General features: G+C 35.3%; 1 protein-coding gene across 6 annotated transcripts in view; it reads left to right on the top strand.

The window, feature by feature from the left end:
• Nucleotides 1-14,884, top strand: part of LOC122635129 (ecdysone-induced protein 78C-like) — a 73,104-nt gene extending 58,220 nt beyond the window's left edge. For 5 of the 6 annotated variants that reach the window (XM_043825015.1, XM_043824997.1, XM_043824968.1 and 2 more), the window contains 6 exons: nucleotides 5,258-5,382; nucleotides 10,213-10,354; nucleotides 11,515-11,927; nucleotides 12,444-12,761; nucleotides 12,889-13,288; nucleotides 13,521-14,884. In XM_043825015.1, the coding sequence (XP_043680950.1) occupies nucleotides 5,258-5,382; nucleotides 10,213-10,354; nucleotides 11,515-11,927; nucleotides 12,444-12,761; nucleotides 12,889-13,284 (1,394 nt within the window). In that variant the 3' untranslated portion in view covers nucleotides 13,285-13,288; nucleotides 13,521-14,884. The remainder of the gene's footprint in view (nucleotides 1-5,257; nucleotides 5,383-10,212; nucleotides 10,355-11,514; nucleotides 11,928-12,443; nucleotides 12,762-12,888; nucleotides 13,289-13,520) is intronic. The other variant, XM_043825005.1, reaches the window with a different exon arrangement.
• Nucleotides 14,885-15,201: the final 317 nt, after the last annotated feature.

Genomic DNA, 15,201 nt, shown 5'->3' with positions numbered 1-15,201 from the left:
CCAACGTTAACATCGAATATGCATTAAAACCGAGGCAAACCAAACCCGACTTTTGCTATGTGTTTAATTCAACGACGTGCTATTATTATCCTGGGATACATTGGACGCCGTCAGCGATACGGAGGTTTCTGTTAAATTAATCATTTTCCATCTTTCCCCTTTTCTACCCCCATCTCGAGTTTATATCACACCATCCGGGTATATAAAGCCTGTCTTTCAAATAATAAATAACAGATAGATTATTTTCCTGACAAATTTTTCTGACAAATCAAAACAATGTGCCTGCAATATTTGAAAAATATGTTCCCTTTAAAAAAAAAAAATTAAATATGTTTTATTTTTTTTATATCGCAGTCGACGAATGATGAAATTTTTCGAGTATGAAAATAATATATTTTTCTTTCTATAAACTTACCAATATATATTTAAAATATATGTTAATTACCTGCATCAACTTTGCTCGTTAAGTTAAATTTTCCCGTAGCTTTATTCTAAAGGTTTTTCAAACGATCATCAAGTTTCGACGAGCACTCACCACTTTCTTCGAGAATCTACGAAAAGATCCTTAGGGGCTTTGGATTTTACCTATAATTAGGTCAACGTCTTATAATCTAGGAACAGATCGTAAGACTTGGTTTTAACTTTGGCTTTTATCGTAATGTACGTTTAAACGAGAAAAAAAGGACTTTTGAAACACAAAAGGATTAATCGTTATATCGACTTTTGTATTTAGCGAATGGTAGGTAGAGCTCGAAAGATAAAAAAAAAGAGAGGTAGAGAGAGAGAGAGAGAGAGAGAGACTAAAGAAGATAGCGAGCTTTAAATCTCGAGCTTGCAGCAGAGCTCGATGTAATTTAGCCTGTGAAGCACCAGCCCTGCTTGGGTGCTTAACTGGTAGTTTTCTGTACCTTCCGATATCCGTGTACGTATGTACATGTAAACCTGTACATACCAAAGCGATTTATGTCGTTACCCATACATAAACGCTCGTCAAAGGCAGATATACATATATGTACACACGCGCACAGATACACCGAGTACAATTTCATACAAGCCTGGGTATTAATTCCCGGAATTAGACAAGGACTCGCGAACGGTTTTTGTACCATTATGACCCAGTTTGAAAGCCTCGTGCCGTGGGACTGTTGGATAAACGGGAGAAGTAAGATGACGAAGTCGAGAAGGGTTGGCTGGTTGGTTGGTTGGTTGGTCGGTTGGTTGGTTGGTTGGTTGGTTGGTTGGTTGGTTGGTTGGTTGGTTGGTTGGTTGGTTGGTTGGTTGGTTGGTTGATTCGTTGGATGTTCGAATAAAGAGGGATAGAACTTACTTTGGCCTTAGAGTAGCGTACCTACTTGACTCGAGCTTTCGAACTGCTACGCTCGAAGCATTCTCTCGAGAACGTGGCGTCCTCGGGTTATCGCGAAAATTTATATCCAGCATTCAAAGAGTATGTTGAGAATAAGAAAAAGAAAGAAAAGAAGAGAATCGAAAGACGAAAAGGAGAAAACTTCTTCTTCGGGCTATATAGTTTCAGATGAGTAATTTGGTCCATCTTAGGAGAAAGATAGTTTCTCTCTCTCTCTCTCTCTCTCTCTCTCTCTCTTCTTTTTTTCGGTTTCTCTGGATCGATGTAATGGTATCGATCGCCTTCTTCGTTAAATAAACCAATAAAAAAAAAAAGAATAAAAAAGAAGGGACGATTCGAGCCATGTCGCAACGCTTTAATTAATAAATTACATCAGTGCATTACGTGAAAATCCACACGCAATGTCTATCAGTATTATAAATGTTTTATGCAAAACATTCGCAAAGCGAATAATGTATTCCCTGCACATAAGCGAATTTATTTCGCATGGAAAATGCTTTTACCGTTTATGCATTCTGCTTATCATACGCGCTTCCCATACCGTTTATATCGAGTGCATATTTTCGTTGTTAGAAATTGTTTCATCGAAATGATGAAATCGATAAAACATGTTGCGTGAATTTTATTTCTTCCTTAAAAATAATATAGTTGAATATATGCTGAGAGATATAAAAATCTTTCATTTCATGGTATAGTTATTCGATGAATTTTCCAATTCAACATAATGTGACAAATCTACAAATCCACAAATTAATATTTTATATTTACTTATCGTCAAGATCAAATCGCCAAATTAAATTGCAAAATCATTTTGCAAAAAGTACTGGTACGTCGAATTTTTTTCTAAACACCGACATATAAACATACGTTACTATCGTAAAGAAAAAGATATTATCTGTCCAGTTCGATGAGCAAAATCGTGTGATTGTGAAGACAAGACGAGATCTTCTTCAACGCTGTGACAGGTTCGTTCTTTTTATGGATTTCCTTCGAAGTAACGGAATTTTCTTTCTTACGTTCGTCGACGTAGACCGTAAGGAACGCGACACGTCTGCCACGTCGAAAGGAAGAAGAAGAGGATGAAGAAAAAGAGACAGGACGATCGATGTTTCCACGTAGGGTCTAACGATTTTAAAAACTCACTTGAAAATCTTGAAATCGTTCGCCTTACCAAGGGAACGTCGTTCGTCATATTTCTACTTATAAATTAAATCGATTTATCGAAGCGAACGAAATCTTTCATAAATCTTCAAGATAAAAGTTTTGATCTTGGAAGAAAAAGATCAAAAAGAAAAAGAAGAAGAAGAATAAGAAAAAGAAGAAGTCGAAAGAGTCTACTGGTTTAACGAAAATACAATAAATTTGATAGACCACCGATCGACAATGAATGGATTCGATGACGATTATCTTCGAAAATCTAATCTCTTTTATAGAAATACATGTGAAAGTGAAAAAGGTTTCTCAGTGAATGAAAGGAAACGTCAGACGTTAAAGGTATTATCTCGAAAATAGAAGGGATTTTCGTCGATCTCATTTCAAAAGAATAAACGTGGATTTCGGATGTGGATCGGCTTTCGTGCTTTTCTCATCGCACAATGCAGCCAATCGTAAAGTTCGCATTCGATCGTTAGAAAAGAGACGGACAAAGCTTTCCCGGGTATATGTGAGCGCATATATATATACGTGTGTGTGTGTGTGTGTACGTACGCGCGTGTACGCGAGCATACGGGAAATATGAGAACGTCGTAATATTGAATTTATCGTAGCAGTTAGCAATAAATAATACGAGACTCGGTGTATAATGAACAAGAAGGAGGAACGACTTGAGTTTTTATTGCCGTTGGTCCCGTAGGAGAAACGACGAAATTTGCATCGGCACGAACGATTAAGTCGCTATTAAAATGCTCTATAATTGCCATACGAGGAAGTACTTAAACCATTGAGATTTATTCGCGGACACGTTCGGTTCGAATACTAGCTTAACGAATAGGCTCTTCGACTAGCTTTTCTTCGAGCTAAACTTTCTTATCTCACTAAATTAGCGAAAACTTCAACACTCTTTGACACCGTTAAAGTGTCAAAGTTTATTACGAAAACTCGTATAACTGTAAACGTATATATTTATCTATCTTTTAGATATATTTGATATATTTATCTATCTTTTAATAAATATATATATATATATATATATATATTAATCTTATATCGATATCTTAGATTTATAAAATAATTCAATCTTTTAATCTTTTTTTTCTTATCTTCCTCATTTTGTTCTATTCCCTCTATTCTTAAGAAGGATCTCAAGGAGAGTTCTCATCGTTCGTATCACGTTGCAAGTAGAGAAACGTGAAACAAGCCGAACGAGTCTGTCTAGCTTTTATATATATATATATATATATATATATATATATATACACGCGTGTGTGTGTAAGTACATAGAAGTCATTATAGCCGAACGCGTCCACGAACGCTCTCGAAAAAGGAGTAACGCCGCTTTCGAACGTGGGATAACGGCGGAGGAGATAGATCCTTATAATAGTCTTTACGAACCCGCTACGAAATAAGGAAAAGAGTACCGTTCGTTACGAATGACGTGTAATACCAGAAAACGTTACAAGTACCTACACATACTAATATATACATATATACATATAAAATATTCTATATCTATTCCTGATAAATTAAATATATATATATATATATATAGATGAAATAGTACTTGTATATAGAATTATTAATGTTCGCCAATGTCCCATCTTATAATTCAATTTCAGAAGAGTAGAAAAATGTGCCCTCGACAAAAATTAGTTAAGTGTCCTTCTTCTTAAGGATCCTTTCGTCATATAAAGAGAAGCTCGTTCAATTTCGATAGAGACGAACGGTAAACGTCACAAGTACTTACTCGACTCGACAGCACATACAAGTACATACGTACGTACGTACGTACGGTTCAGTATTCTTCATCTCCCTTCACAGACCCGGCCCCGGCCCCGTTTCGCCTTTTTACCCTTCCTTTTTCCTTTCTTCCCTCCATCGGCGTTCCTCTCGCATCTCTTTCCATCCGTGTCGAAGAAGAGAGTATCTTCCTTCGAGCGGTCGACTACTACTTCCCTTCTCCGTCCACTTCTTCGCGTAACGGTGATGCCGGCTTTCCGTTACGCCAGACCTCGACCGCAGGAGCGTCTATTCCCTTCCTTGCCTTTACTTCTCTTCTTCTTCTTCTTCTTCTTCTTCTTCTTCTTCTTCTTCCTCATCTTCCTCATCTTCCTCCTACTCCTCCTCCTCCTCCTCCTTCTCTTCTTTTTCTTCTATTTCTTTTATTCCTACCTTTTCTTTCTTCATCTTTCGAACTCTCCTTGTATCTTGCCAACGCCTTCGAGCGACGCAACTGTTACGAGAAAGCACTATGAAACAGAACGGAGAAAGAACCTTTCGAATGATTGTCTTTTATGTTTGTCTTTTTTTCTTTTTCCTCTTCCCCCCCCCTCTCTCTCTGTCTGTCTGTCTATCTCTCTGTCTCTATTTCTCCCTTTACTACACGAATGACTTTATCTTTATTCTTGAAAGAATTTCCATAGAAGTGGATACACAAATAAGTCTCTCCTAGAAAGTTTGTCGAGCAATTTCGTAAAAAAATAAAAAAAATAAAAAATAAAACACAAATGGACAAAAAATATGTTACTCTTACTGAAAAATTCTTTCGGTTATACATATGTATGCGTACCTATCTACGTTGGAACAAAGAACCTTTGATTTCAAACGAAATCAAAAATGTTTTGTTCCAAGAAATGCATTGATTTTACATGAAACTATTCGTTCGTTCACGCATTGTTTCTAGTGTGTAAAGCTTTATCCCTGTATTCATCCTCGAACCTTTTTTTCCTTTTTCAGAGCAACATTACGCGGCAGCCGATTCCAACAGTTCGACGCCCGCTAAAAGTTTTGTACCTTGTAAAGTTTGCGGTGACAAGGCGAGCGGTTATCACTACGGTGTTACTAGCTGCGAGGGGTGCAAGGTAAGTAAGGATCCGTTTTCGTCGATAAATCGAGTCGATAAACTGACTACGAAGATCGTTACTTTATGATTCTTATTTTTTTCGTTTTGAATCATCTAGATAATTATTGATCATTTTCTCTTTCCCTCTCTCTGTCTCTCTCTCTCTTTCTTTCTCTCTTTCTCTGTATTTATCTATCTATCTATTTCTGTTTTCTGTCTTTGTCTTTCTCTTCTTTTACTTCTTCTGTATGTCTTTCGTAAGTTAACACATACGATGTAACGATCGATCGACTTTCGAGAGAGCGAAGAGAGATCGGTTAGATCGCCTAGATTAGAAAGATTTATAGCTATGGTACAGAGAAACACCTGCGATGGAGCTGCATATCCTATTTCACTTTATCTCGAGTAAAGCAATTATGGAAGGATGTTTATAGAAACTGTGGGACGTAGTATACGATTATGTCAAAGATACGTTCATAATTCTCACCGAAAGTTTAGATAACGCTTTGCTTATATTTTTGCTACTAAGAAACTAATGTAAGCATATTTATGAGAGAAGTTTAAAGTAATAATAGTTAAATAATTTTTTCGTTTTATACACACACACACACAAATATTTGTTGTGTTAATTTCTTCTATCTTAAAAAATTATGATAAAATTTCTCTAGAGAAAAAAAGAAAAAAATAGGATATATCACAATGCTCCCACATGAAGGATGAAAATGCAATATGATGAGAGTGACACGTTTTCGAGTGTAAATTCATTGTTAGACATGTTATTGAGCGACGTTACGCATTGCGAACATTAACCTACGCGCTTCGTGATCAGTACGAAAGTATAATTAGTATTAGCGAAGCAAGCGACGAGGTGCAATAAATTACAGGGAGCCCGGAGCGCGAAGGAAACGAGCGATCATCTACTTTGTGTGCTCTCGTGCGCTCCCTTCTGCGCTTTTGTACGTGTATCGTTATTGCCCCCACGAGACGTACCGATATAAATAACAATTCATATCTCTTTTCGTTCGGGGAACGTGTTGTACGAGTCCGAAATTACTGTAATTAGCTCTGCAATTCGCAATTTCGATGTAGTAATGACAGAACTCGTCGAGTAATACCGAACAAAAGAGACGAAAGTGGCAAAAGATTACATTCGTTGTAATCTCGATCGATAACACGTTTAATCATAAATATCTGAAATTTTCTTTTTGAAAAAAATACCAAGTTCGTTTAAGGAAAAAAAAAAACAGTACGAATTTACATGATTAAAATATTAACTATTCTCTATGAGTATTTTCATATAGATATTACTTTTCTCTACATTGATTTATACAAATATATATATATACGCATCTGATTTAATCTTTATACAAATATATATATATATATATATATATATATATATATATATACACATACACACACATCTGTATTTAGTACCCAGACGTTATTGTTGAGACATAAAGATGAAAAGATACACAATAGAAGTCCCGATTGTAAAGGAACGTACAAATCGTACTTTGAATTGACTCCTAACGATGTTTCTACAAGGAAGCTCAACGTTCATTGTGTGAATAGACCTTAAGCTTTGCACGAGATGCATATCCGCCGATCGAGCGGCACTCCTCGTCTGAGATTGAAACACGGAAGCCCTAAGGCCAGAGTTAACGGTGAATTGGTGCATTCTCGCGATCGTACAAACACATACATACTCATATATATATATATAATATATAATATATAATATATGATATATATATATACACACATATACACGTACAAACACACGTATCAACGAAGATCCCATCTCCGCCTATATATGTATGTGAACACTGAACACACACGCACAACTTTCGATTCCATGGTACGTTTTCAATATGATGAGAGTACGCTCGAAAATGTGAGACGTCTTTTCTCTTGATTTTCGAGAGAAAGAGAGAGAGACAAAGAAAGTGGGATATATATATATATATATATATATATATATATATATATACACGATGAGACCAGAGTAATCGTGACTTGATACTGCTGACTATTAAATATCTAACTATTAAAATTTAATAAACGTATGGAGTACAACTCGTTCGCGGTTAAAGTGGATTCTTTTCGCGCTGAAAGCAATACAAATACACTTGCTATTAAAAATGTTAAGAGTTTTATAAATGTTTATAAAACGATAACATGATTAATATTTTGTGACAATAGCCTGATTAAAACGTATTGTTCTAATTCTATAATTTTAAATACTTCATTGTTTTAATAAAAAATATTTATATTATTTTCAATTAAACCACTTTCGTAATCTTTCATATTCTTTTTTTTTTTACGCTAAATTATTGGACAGGTATATTTTATTGTTAATGTTGTGTAATTGTATTTTAGAAATTGTAGAATTTATCGGCTTAAAGTCTTAATAATTTTAAGATTTTAAATCTTTATTTGAAAGTTTCATCGTGTTTCTCGAACTTTTGAGAATTATCGAGTATAATGAAATATTTCGCAATCCAATAAATATGAAATGTGGTGAGATGAAAATTTGGCTTCATTCTGAGTCCGTCAGAAAAATCCGGAAATAAATGATTGATTTGATATCAAAGAATGCTGTTATCGCCATAGCAATCTTTCAATTTTAGTCGCCAAAGGAAAGTTTTAAGGTTTTCTTTACATTGTCCGACCACTCAATACTTTTACTACTGGCGACTCCCGTCACATTCGATCGACATACACGACCAGTGTCTATAGCTGCTACTCTCTTCACGGAAGAAATCATACACTTAGATTATTATGCAACTTGTCGCATCGAGTTTTTTCTTCTTTTTTCTTTTTTTCTTTTTTCTTTCCCTCTACTCGATCGAAAATTATAGTAAAATAATTATAATACTTTTAAGCCTTTCACTCGAATCTATATATACGAGTTAATACGAGTCGTCTCGTACGTGATTAAACTTTTGCAAACTTTCGATCGATTTTATAGCTCATGTCATATATTTCAATGAACGAAAGTACTTGAAACGAATTGCTCTTAAATGAAACGATAAAACTTAAAGATATTAGCTTTGTGACTGTTCTTATTAGTCACCGTTTCGAATCTCGCGTGTTCATTTTTTATCGACTTTTTTATTTTGCTATGTATATGAATTTTTAAGAAATAATTCAATTTTTAAATTAATCATTACCTTTATGTTTCTCTAATATTTCTTTTATTTTTCTTTCAAGGTGTCTTGATATAACGAACATTACTGTTTCGAACATTTAATAGACAAATAATCGGAGATACGATGTTTCACCATTCTTCATTCAATTTCGACGAATCATTTCTATTATTATTTTCTTTAGCGCTTGTAGTAGACGCGCACGTTGATACGGCGTGTGACATAAGTATTGATTTTTGCCACGAATGGGGAACTATATTACAGGCAGCTGTTTCACGATATTCCATGCGCTCTGCAGGATATCGGACGTGGGATACGCATCAGCAATGCAGTCGAACCATTACCAATGCTTACTTTTAATTAATTGATACCAATGTTAATAGACAGAGGATCTCAGTTTTCGATCGCTAAAGGAAACGACATGTTCGCACGATTCTTCATTATTTCATTCACCTATCATCGCGTTTAATATTGAAAATTTTGTTATAATTTATTTTTGAAAATGTCGATGTTGTTTTTCTTCTCATTAACTCGTTTTCATTAATTTTCTATTTAGGCAAACAGTTCCCGTTTTGTTACCAATTATTAACGATTCGTAATAAACGTAAACTCTATACATTTCTACGTTGATATATTTTCTTCTCTTGTTCTCTCTCTCTCTCTCTCTCTCTCTCTCTCTCTCTCTCTCTCTCTCTCTCTCCCTCCCTCTCTCTTCGATTCTTCCCTCCCTCGAGTATTTTAATATCCATAAAAATGGATTAACCTAAATAAGGTTCAACTAATTTTCACTTTCAAATTAATAATACGAAACTGGGTCATCGTCGAAAGCAATCTTTTAAATCGTGAATCCCTAATTTGAATTCTATCAAGCTTTATTTCGAATATCCTACATACTTGGATGAATAATTTCTTTCAAATTACAAATGTGAATTTAATACTCTTATAAAAAAATTAAACAATCCTGAAAAGCAAATTTTATATACTTTTACATACGTAAATACCTACCCACGTACACTTTGATATTTTATTACATTTTAATACATACACGAGTGTATCTGTGTGTGTGTGTGTGTGTGTTTGCGTATGTCATTTGGCTACTTCTATCTTCTGAAGCAACTAGGAAACGAATCTCGTCTAATTAATTTTCATCCGTTCTCTATGCTGGAAGATCCCAATGTTCTTTCCATTTCCGATTCGATCAGGCGAACTCCAGATTACTTGAACTACTACGTTTAATATCAAATTGAACCTCTTCGGCGAAGGTGAATTCTATCACGGTTCCCGTTAAAATCGATGATCAATCGTGAAAAGAAATGTTTAAGAATCTGTATCTCGATGCATTGAATAATTTCTTTCTTCGAAATATAACTTTTGTCTCTTGATATTATTCCATTCCTCTTTGGGTTAATGATAAATATAACTAATGCATAATTCAGTTTTATTCTCCGTCGTGGCAACAATCAACGAAAAAGAAAGTACCGTGAAATATAGTATGTGTTTTCGAGATTTAAATTTAAGTTTAAATCTATTTATTCTATCGATGCTCCATGACATTCGTGTTATAAGTTTTTAAATAGAAAAGACTCGATGAAACTATTATAGATATTTTTCTTCGTCGATCCTGTTCGTCGATCTCCGATAATTTCTATATAATGATATCCGATTTATCCAGTTTAAGACTTGTTTTTCATCCATAGGGATTCTTCAGAAGAAGCATACAAAAGCAGATAGAATACAGGTGCCTGAGGGACGGCAAGTGTCTAGTGATCAGATTAAATCGGAATCGCTGCCAGTATTGCAGATTCAAGAAGTGCCTAGCTGTCGGCATGTCCAGGGATTGTAAGTATCAGATAAGATCAAATAATCAAACTGCTTTCCATAGATAATTATCGTACGTCAGAATAATGATATCATGAATTAACCATAATTCAACTAACAAAGTTGTTAGGAGTTTTATATCAAACAATTTCGAGAGCTTTTTATTTCTTTTTTCTTCCTGTTTTTTTTTTCTTTTCTAAAAATAATACTACTTATTACTTCAATATATGATAACCTCTAACGTTTTAACCTTGAGAAACATACATTTTGAAAAACCAACATTTTTTTAACTTCACAGTTGATTAATCTCAAGATTGTATTTTAATAAGAGTAACATATACTAGAAAACGTTTTCACTTCTGTTTTTCATTTGATTAAAGATATAAAAAATAAGAAAATATTTACATAAAATCTGCTATTACAGAGCGACATCATTCATTATCATGTTAGATATGTATATCGTTAGATTAGAAAACTAGAAATTCAAGTACGGAAACTCATCTCAACGCGACGTCAACTTTACTGTACGAGCTTCCGTTGGCCGGCAGCGACGAGTGGTAAAATAAACGTGGTGAAAGAGAGAAAGAGGAAGAGAAAGAGAAAGAGAAAGAGAAAGAGAAAGAGAAAGAGAAAAAGAAAGAGAAAGAGAAAGAGAGAGAGAGAGAATGAGAAAAAGAGAGACAGAAGTTGCGTGCATAATTAAACGTCAAAGTTCTATCGAGCAACATACATGTGCATATGACGCTTAAGTCGAAACTTCACGTTCCCTTTTTCCTGAACGTAATAAGCTTACGTGAATCAGTGTTGTTTTCCATGGAAATAGAAATATAATTAAATATGAATGTCGATGTATATGCGTATATATGTATATCGACAAAGATATATGTATACATACATATATATATATATATATATATATATATATATATATATTGCCGTATCGTGAAAAGCTTTTATCGTCGATTATCGCGTATTCTCTCTTTGCTTTTATTTGAAAATTAACATCCATTAGTGGCCACCCACGAAGTAATCAAATATATCATATATCATATACCGTTCTATGGTCATTACTCATTACCTCTCTATAATCGAAATTTCGTGTTTCGTCTGAAAGCAAATATAATAATAATAAAATAAACGCATAAATAAATGTTAAATATAACGTATAATATATTGTACAGCTGTCAGATACGGCAGAGTGCCGAAACGTTCGCGAGAACGAGGCCCTGAAGATTCCGTACCTACGACCACGACGACGACCACATCGACGACTACAACTGGCGTGCAACAGCTCACGTCTTCCGCTGGCACTGGCAATAACAACAATAACAATAACAATAATAATAACAACAACAATAACAACACAAGCAGTCAAAATAATAACAATAATAATAATAACAATAACGGACAAGGAGGCAACGCCATGCCAAGAATACCTCCATCAGCGGTCGCTGAAGCTGATCAATCCGACACGGACGTTAAGCAGTTGGCAGTCTACGATGTTATCCTTCAAGTGTCGCAAGCGCATCACGCGCATTGCGGTTTTACTGAGGAATCCACGAGGGGTCTTATACGAAAGCCCATGATAATACCGGTAAGACACTTAACAGATCTTGTAGAGACCATTGCTTTTGCCTTCCCTGCAAACGGGGATGTAATGTAATAAATAAGAGTTCTGTACTCGTTAATGAGGTACTTCATCGTTCAACGTTTAATGAATCCGACGTATCGATCTTCTCGTGTGGATGCTTAAAAGAATTATCAGTGGCAGATCAAGTATTGGAGGATACCAAGAGTAACCTGATTTTGAGAGTGGCCTTTGACAATTTTTAATAATCCTTTTCTCTTAAAAATGCGATAAGTTAAAGTCGTCGACTTAAATATACGTCGTCCATCGTATTTTTTCTTTTCTTCTTCTTCTTCTTTTTTGTTTTTATTATTTTTTCAATTCAAGTCCAAAAATATTAGTACGTTAATACAATTTGTTCTCCAAGGTGGTTCTTTGAGAACGATCTCTTCTTAGATACCTTGTTGAATTAGTACAAAAGTTTTGACATTCTTTGCTGGAATTGGCAGCAATGCGTGTTTCTATTGTAATCCTGCTGATTAGGCGAGTGATTCTTCGCAGCCGGCCAGCCCAGAAGATCCAGAGGCGGCCTCCTCAACTGCGGAGACCGTTGAATCGCAGAGAATCTGGCTGTGGCAACAGTTCGCTACTAGAGTCACACCGTCGGTACAGAGGGTGGTAGAATTTGCCAAGAGGGTTCCAGGATTCTGTGATCTCTCGCAGGACGATCAACTCATTCTTATAAAGGTTGGCTTCTTCGAGGTCTGGCTTAGTCACATTTCCAAGATGACCACCGATAGCTCGATGACCTTCGAGGATGGTACTTATATCACCAGGCAACAAATGGAACTCATGTATGAGGTATGCTTTTCTACATTATCTTTTCTACGTTTATTATCTATTCAATTAAACCTAGCAATTATTAAGTAAATGTTCACATTTAATGATATTTATTGATCTTTCGATTTTTCTATTTGATCAAATTTAGCCCGACTTCGTGGCCGCCTTGATGCAATTCACATCATCTTTAAACGCTCATCAGCTGACAGACGCCGAATTAGGTCTCTTTTCGGGTGCAGTGCTTCTCGGAGAAAGGGCTGGTCTTAACGACGTTAAAGCGGTCCAGAGGCTTCAGGATCGTCTTTTGGAAGCTCTCAGAGTGCAAACTTCAAGAAATCACAATGGCACAGGTGGAGAAGCAGCCTCGGCGTCTGGCTGTGCCAGCATATCTGGAGTTTCTCAGAGGATACCGGAACTCAGGGCGCTTGGTGCAAGGCACGCAAATCTTTTAGATTGGTTTAGGAGAAATTGGACGAAGCTGAAGCTGCCACCTCTCTTCGCCGAGATCTTCGACATTCCCAAGTGCGAGGAAGACCTGCAATGAAGAGGTATATACGTTGCTTTTTTTCCCTATACAAATAAAATTGCAATTCTTGTTGACATCTCTCCGCTTCGATATTAATAATATACATTGAAAATATATATACATATATACACACACATATATATATATACTTTTTATATGCGTTTAATTAATGACTATATTTATAATATATACATTTATTTCTTTTTTTTTTTTTTACATGAAAGAAGAGAAAATATTTAACCGGTATGTTTCAGGATGCGTATCGAAACGGCACGGGCATATGATTCCTGCCGGGATAAATCTAACTTTCCAGCGCTCATCGCACAAATAGAAAATTCAGGAAACGTTCTCGATTTCGCTGGTAGACGACAATGACGTATCGTTGGTACGATGTGAGATGCGATCGAAGGGCTCATCGATTTTCCGCATCTCAATAGATGGACCAGACCATCTTTGGAAAGGATCCTCCTGGTCTTTTCTTTTTAACGGAGGGTACGGATTAGCAATAAAAGCAAAACCATTCTCGGTGTGGGCCATATATGAGAATGGAAAATATTCGTGTCGCTTTATCGCGATGGATACATATATATCGGAACAAATATAATGTATATATAAATCGCATTTTATTCGTGATTTTATGGGAGTCGTTTCGATGGCGAGAAAGGCGTTTTAAAGTGGAAGTACAAGCAATACATATACAAAGTTATATGCTAAATTCGTGTAACGCTTTGTTACGTCGCTGAGAAATGATAAGATGAAGAAGGAAAGAGATCGTTTGAATTCAAAGTATAAAAAAAGTTGTACCTTTGACGATACATATTGTAATGACTCGATATTTCGCCCTTGGGAGCGCAATTAAATACTCAATATGTCGGTATGATATTTCGCGTTAAAGTTATTATCGTGTATGCCATCGTCGCAATAAGTGATTCGAAAGTTTGTACGTTTTTGCATTCGACATGCGAGGAAAGCACAAAAAAAAAAAGATAATGCAATCAAGTCCGCGGGTAAGCTTTCGGAGTCCGATCGGTGTTCTTCTCGAAGTTTTAAGAATTTTAGCGTATAATAAGGACTTTGAAAGTTTTGACGACAAAGGGGAACGTTAGACCTTAAGGATAACGAAATATCGCGATATTAGTACATATTTGTAAATTATTCCGCGAAACACCGGCGAACGAAACACCAAATTCATAGACATATCGAAGATGGAATCATAAAATCGTCTAAAAAAAATTTCTCTACGTTTTCTTGATTAACCTTTTGTCTTTAAAGATTTCAAAGTGACGTGTGTAACTAGACGGTAATATAAATGTTTGTATGGAAGTACGCTAAAGTACGAAATACTCCATTTCAACAGCCCCATAAGCGCAAGTATGAATTATCCTAAAAGAATGAATTCATATTAGACGCAAAGAATGAATGAATCTCACGTTATAAGACTCGAAAGGATATTCTATATAGGGCGTACCACTCAAGGTAATCTGCTACGAATCTCAATCTATGCAATCTCTATTTTTATTACTTGACAAGTAGAATAGTGTGAATTATCTTTATATATATATAATATATATATATATATGTATGTATGTATATATTCTATATATATATGTGTATATATATATATATATATATATATATATATATACATATATTGTGCTGACTTCAGGGTATTCCATCAAACAGCCGAACGCTTAGAATCATTTTATTCCTAATGTCTTTTGTGAAATATTATATACACAATTGCTCGAGCTGGTAAAAAGTCATTAAAAAAAAAAAAGTACGTATGAAACAATAGCACATTTATCTATGACGAGATAACCACCGAGCCAGAAACTATCCATCCACAATCTGAGATATTGGTTTTACAAAAATAAAGCAAGAGAGCCCTGAAGTGAGTGCATTCAACTCTTCGAACTTTGAACACTAATAAATAAC

This window comes from Vespula pensylvanica, chromosome 1 (genome assembly GCF_014466175.1).
Source record: "Vespula pensylvanica isolate Volc-1 chromosome 1, ASM1446617v1, whole genome shotgun sequence".
NCBI classification, from domain to species: domain Eukaryota; kingdom Metazoa; phylum Arthropoda; class Insecta; order Hymenoptera; family Vespidae; genus Vespula; species Vespula pensylvanica.
Note: the sequence above shows the minus strand (reverse complement) of the source record. Positions and strands in the feature narration are given on the sequence as shown.